Source organism: Sciurus vulgaris (assembly GCF_902686455.1).
Source record: "Sciurus vulgaris genome assembly, chromosome: 2".
Lineage (NCBI taxonomy): Eukaryota > Metazoa > Chordata > Mammalia > Rodentia > Sciuridae > Sciurus > Sciurus vulgaris.
Genome location: NC_136462.1, coordinates 6,846,317 through 6,852,316, shown reverse-complemented (window position 1 = coordinate 6,852,316; position 6,000 = coordinate 6,846,317). Strand labels below are relative to the sequence as shown.

Sequence of the window (6,000 nt, the reverse complement as noted above, 5' to 3'; positions counted from 1 at the left end):
TCTATCACGCGCTCTACTGGTGGAGTCGTGCCCATAATATTTGCCTTCTGCTTCTTGCTGATGACAGTATACTGAACTCCATGCCACAGCACTTCTTACTGGGAACTAGTTTTGAACAGTTTATTGCTTATGGTGGTTCAGAATTCAGGAAGAATTATTTATTTGATTGATGGCTTGATTTTTTTTTTTTTTTTGCAATACTGGGAATTGAACCCACTGGCACTCTACTACTGAGCTACATTCCCAGTCCTTTTTATTTTTTATTTTGAGATAGGGCCTCACTAAGTTTCCCAGGTTGGCCTCAAACTTGTGATCCTCCTGCCTCCGCCTCCCGAGTAGCTGGGATTACAGGCATGAGCCACTAACTCAGCAGGAAGAATTTTTTTAAAAGAGGAAATTCCTTGCTGTGTGAATCTGTGCATTTGGGGTGAAATGGGTGGATTTGGATTATACGTTCAGAATTTCTCCCACCACTGTTGGGTGGACTCCTTAGGACCTCAGCCTCTTCTTGTAGGTCTGTCTCTCTGACTGACTTCTGGCAGGCGGAGGAAAAACAGGGAAGGGTCCTGCTCCTGGGGGAGGACAGGACAGCGGTATGCCTTCCCACCTGGTGATTCTGGGCCTCCTTCCTCTTCAGTGTTTCGGAGCTTGCCTCCCTCCTGTGGTGAATGTGCTTTTCTCATTCGTTGTTCATAAGCAGTGCCAAGGCTTCTTCAGACATGTGCCATCATGGATGTGTACGTCTAGAAAACGTGATAGGATTTGTAGAGTTCCAAAGTGGACTGGAATGTGGGGTAGAAACAGCGTTTAAAGTTGTATTTATGCCACACTGACCTTCCACAGGCATCCTCTCAAGTGTCAGGCATGTGTCTCCATTTGGTCAGGCCTTTTTATGTCCTTCAGTAAAAGTTTTCATTTTCTTCATGTAGGCCTTGTACTTTTGGTGGATTTATTCCCAGATATTCCATAGTCGTCTTATTTATTTATTTCTTTATTGGTACCAACGATTGAACCCAGGGATTCTTAACCACTTAGCCAAATCCCCAGCCCTTTTCATTTAGAGTCAGGGTCTTGCTGAGTTGCTCAGGGCCTTGCAAAGTTGCTGAGGCTGACTTTGAACTTGGAATTCTCTTGCCTTGTCTCCCGAGCTGCTGGGATTACAGGTGTGCACCAACATGCATGGCCATAGTCTTCATTTTAAAATGCCATCTTTGTACCTGGTGCACAGGAAAGTCCTTTTTCTATATGTTGTCCAATTCTTTATATATCGTGGGGTTTAATCGGGGGTGGGGGGAACACACCTGTCTCTTCAAACATGTATCCTTATGTTGCAAACATTCAGAGTCTTAAAAGATCTTAAAAGGGCTTTCCAAAAGGCCCTTAGTATTTAAATTTTTTTGTTGTTGTTGGTGCTGGGAATTGAACCCAGGAGCGCTTAACCACTGAACCACATCCCCAGGCCTTTTTGTTTTTTATTTTGAGATAGGGCCTTAGTAAGTTGCTGAGGCTGGTCTTGAACTTGCAGTCCTCTTGCCTTTGCCTCCTGAACTGCTGGGATCGCAAATGTGCACCACTGTGCCTGGCCCCTTTTCTGATTCTTGACTTGTTTTGGTCTTAGGTAGTTTGCTGTGGAGGGACAAGAAACCAAGTCTTTGATGGCTTCACTGGTGGCATATGATGACTCTGACTCAGAGGCTGAGCCTGAGACTGATGGAAGTGTGAATGCTTCTGAGCAGATGAAAGACGCTTTTGGTGTGGCCACACCTCTCAGGCAGGACTTCACATCTGGTATAGTGGATGTGACGAAAGAGGAGGCACATGGTACAGAGCATGGTCCTCGTGAAGTTGCTGGGGAACATCGACTCCCCCTGGTTCGGCTCTGGAGAAGGGATCCGGGATCTTGCCCCAGCCAGAGGCTACAGTGGCCTGCAAAGGAGCCGGAAGTCGCCTTCCCCACCAGTGAGCCTTCTCGCCCCTCTTCTCTGTGGACATGCCATGTTCCTGCTGGCCACGTGCCCCTGGCAGCTGCCTGCTTGAAGCAAGTCAAACTCTCCTGGGACTCCCCTAAGCCAGCCTTCTGTGCCCCAAACGGATCTGAAGCCACAGGTAAAAATGCCAGCTCTTTTCAGAGGAAGAGGTGTGAGGACTGTATTATACCATATACCCCGAAGAGACTGAGACAGCTGCAGGCGTTCAACACAGAAGCAGGCCAGAGGAGAGATGGGGAACCCCAGGGCCCCTCTACAGGGTGTGCCCCAGCCCCTTTCTGTGTGGCTCCCAGAGTGTCTGAGTTGATTCAGCCGTATTTGAACAGTCAGTGCCGAGAAACCAGGGTGCCCAGGACGGTGCTTTTCCACCTGTGCGGCCATAGGGGCCCCGTCAACAGCATTCAGTGGTGTCCAGTCCTCTCCAGGAGCCACATGCTCCTCTCCATGTCTATGGACAAAACCTTCAAGGTAAGGCCAAGTGAGCTCTTCTCAGATGCTCTCAGGAACAACAAACTCCTGGGATCCTTGTGGGCTGGGGTGTGGCTCTGTGGTAGAGTGCTGGCCTGGAGCATGCAAGGCCCTGGGTTCAATCCCCAGCACGGCAAAAATCCAAAGAGACAGAAAAATCTCCACTGGGGTGTTTTATCTGTTGGAGGCCCAGGCTCCAAGTTCCTTGTTGGAAATTCCCATCATTGTCTTTGGCCCCTCCTGCCCTCTGCCTTTTCCTGATGCACCCTTGTCTGGGCCACCAGAGCATTCAACAAGTTAGGGTACAGCTGGAAGCTAGACCCTTGTTTATTCTGTAATGATGCTACATTATTTTACCATTTGATTAGTCATGATTTGTTGAACCCCTTTTGTGTCGTAAGGCATTCAGATAGTTTCTAATGTCAAGTCAGGCTGTAGCAATGAGTTCACCTTCCTGACCTGGTGCTTCCCTCTGATGGCACCCAACAGTCATGCTGGGAGGACTGCAGGGCTCCTGGCTCCTCTGAAGAGTGGCCAGTGTGTAAGCACCCACTCGCCTTGCTCACTAGCACTTGCTTATTTGCTGTTCTCTGTCTCTCTGTTGTACATATGTGTGTGTGTGTGTGTGTGTGTGTGTGTGTATACACACACATATATATGTTGTTTTTTTAGTTGTAGGTGGACATAATACCTTTATTTAATTTTTATTAAAATTGTTTTTGTAGTTGTAATATGGACAGAATGCCTTTGTTTTATTTGTTTATTTCTATGTGGTGCTGAGAATTGAACCCAGTGCCTCACACAAGCTAGGTGAGTGTCCTGCCGCTGAGCTACAGCCTCAGCCCCTGTTATCTCTTTTTAATCTTTTGATAATATATTACAGCGCTTCTTTGTGGGTTACCTTGAATACTAGTGAGGATAATCAGCACTCAGGTTTTGATAACCTGACTTTGGGGGTTAAAAAAAAAAAAAAAAAAAGTAGGACAAACGTTCTGTTGAAGCTGGGTGCGGTGGTGCAGGCCTGTAATCCCAGCTACTCAGGAAGTTGAGAAAGGCAGAGCCCAAGTTCCAGGCCAGCCTGGGCAACTTATCAAGCCCTGGTCTCAAAATAAAATTAGAAAGGATTGGGGTACCCCACAGTGGTAGGGTGCCTGCCTAGCACTTGCGAGGCCAGGTGCCAGCACCACAAGGGCACGCACACATGAAAAAGAAAAGTTCCATTGAATTAAATATTCGTTTTCAAGAAACGCAGTGTTACTGTGTTTAATTGCAATTTATGATGCTGACTTATGGCTAGCAAAATAAAAAAGCAGAGGATTGAAGAGGTCAACTTTATAGAATAGACCAGCTAAAGGGAAGGTAGATACCAGTATTTCTTGAGCAGCTCTTAACTAGCTGAACTGAAACCTCCTGGAAATCACATGGCTTTCCTATTGGAGGTTCTTGGCTTCAAATTGATTTTTGCTGCAGATATGTGGTCGTTGGCCCGTGCTGTCCTGTGAAGAGCATAACTATGCCTGTGTTGTGATCAGGTGAGAAAAATGCTCTTAAATGCCCCTGGTGCAGAGCTGGTACTCACAGGTGTTCAGTAAATGCTGCCTTCTCCCCCTCCTTTCCTCAGAGAGTGGAACCTGATACCTAAGTCCTTTTACCTGCATGTTATGTTCTGAGCCTGTGTTCCTGGAGGTGTGTCCTTGCAATCCTTCTGCATCAGCCTCCTGAGTAGTTGGGTGGCAGGTGTGTGCCTGGCCTAGGAGGCACTTCCTCATGTAAAGAAAGGAAGCTTCGAGAGTAATGATGTCTTAGAACTGAGCTGAATTTGTGGGTGTCATTGTTAGGCAGCCGGTCCACGTCCTGAAGGAACTCGTCTGGGCTCTGCTCTGGCAGGGTGGATGGCCATGCTCACGCTCTGTCTTCTGTTGGAGTCTGGGACTCTTCGCTCAGGTCTTCGGTGCTTCTCTCGCCAAACTGAGTCTATGAGGCTGCACAGGAGGCCCTGGGTGCGTCTTAACATGCTTGGATTGATTTGAGGTTGTGGGGTCTCTCAGCTCCCCTCCTGAGAGTCTGCACCTGCGGAGGCCAGGAGGCCAAGGGAGCCCTTTGGGTGAGTTTCTGGGGGCTTGGTGGGTGTGCTGTGCCTGGGAAGTGTTTGGCTGGCTCTGGAGTCCAGGGATGTCTTTGAGCTTACCTGGATGCTGGGGCCTTCTCTGCCCTTCCCTCTCTCTCAGGTCCCTGCCTGTGGATTCCTGCTGCACAGTTGAGCTTCCGCATTGTTGCCGTCTGAAGTGTGGCTGCATGTGAGGCCATGCTCCAGGTGCAGGGGAGGTGTGGGGCAAGTTCCTGGCTTAGGGGCCCGACATGTTGGTAGGTGTTTTCACATCTAGGCTTGCCCCTCCCTGTGTTGGGCAGTGGGCTGTCCACTCTTTGGTGTGGACCTCCTTTCTGCTGTGAGTGCTGGTCTTAGTTCCCTGGTTCCCTTTCTTGTCTCCCATTGCAGAGGTACAGGTGTGGGTGCAGTTAGAGTGGACTGGGCTTGGGGTCTGGCTCTGCCTCCAGCAGCATTTTGACATTGGGCAAGGCCTGTGGCCTCTGGCGGGACAGAGGTTTGGTGCTGTGTGTCCACAGCACCTAGTGTGATCCTTGGCCCCTGGCAGTTTTGTGGAGGGCAGCTCTGTTTACAGGGTGGACCACCTAAGGCATGGGGGTCACCTCTCTAGGACAGGGCAGTCTGGCAGCCATTGATGGGTAATATGGCCTGCTACCCACAGTGCCCTCTGCTGAGGCTCTGCCTGGGAAGAGATGTGGGTGGACTGAGTGTGACCTGGCCCCCTGTTGGTGGACTGCACTCTTGTCTCCTGATGCAGAGAGGCAGCCCCAGAGCCCAGTGAGGACCAGCCCGGGCTGGCAGCATATTGAAGTGCTCTCTGGAGTGGAGCAACTTGGCCAGGGGGATCCTTTTTGCCCAGGAAATGTAGGTTTCCTCAACGAAGCATCTCCATGATAGTTTTTGGTCACAGGGCTTCTGAGTGGGAGAAGTGGTATCTGGGAGCCGAAGGACGTCAGGCCTGGTGTCTCAGAGAGTGCTGGAGGGCTGCTGCTGCCCTCGCCGAACTGACAGAAAACCCTGAACAGCCAGTCAACAATGACACCTTGTGACCAGAAGAGGGTGCAGTTGGTCAGACTTGGAGTGGCAGGAAGCCCGGCTGCTGGGCTTGATTTAGCCCTGCAGGCTGCTGTTGCTATGCCCGCCTGTCCAGAGGAGCAGGTGTGTGCTGCAGATGACAATGCTGGCATGGGGCAACTTGGGCAGCCAGGCAGCTTCCAGGGAGCTCTACCCACTCTGCTTTGTAGCCCTCAGGCCATAGCCCCCAGGGTGGCACTGGAGGTGGCCCATGGGCAGAGGACGTGTTTAGTTCTGGTGTTGGGGCAGTGCTGTCTGTGGCTGCTAGGGTCATATCTCCTGGAGTGTTTTGGAAATCAAGGCTTTCGTGTGCTGTGGGTACAAACCTCATGTGGGGTCCTCTCTGCTTTAGGACACCTGACA

General features: G+C 50.2%; 1 protein-coding gene across 2 annotated transcripts in view; it reads left to right on the top strand.

Annotated features, from left to right (window-relative positions):
* The first annotated feature begins 1,618 nt into the window (after positions 1-1,618).
* WDR25 (WD repeat domain 25) overlaps positions 1,619-6,000 on the top strand; it is a 136,842-nt gene continuing 132,460 nt past the window's right edge. For both annotated transcript variants that reach the window (XM_079129507.1, XM_079129508.1), the window contains exon 1: positions 1,619-2,456. In XM_079129507.1, the coding sequence (XP_078985633.1) occupies positions 1,656-2,456 (801 nt within the window). In that variant the 5' untranslated portion in view covers positions 1,619-1,655. The remainder of the gene's footprint in view (positions 2,457-6,000) is intronic.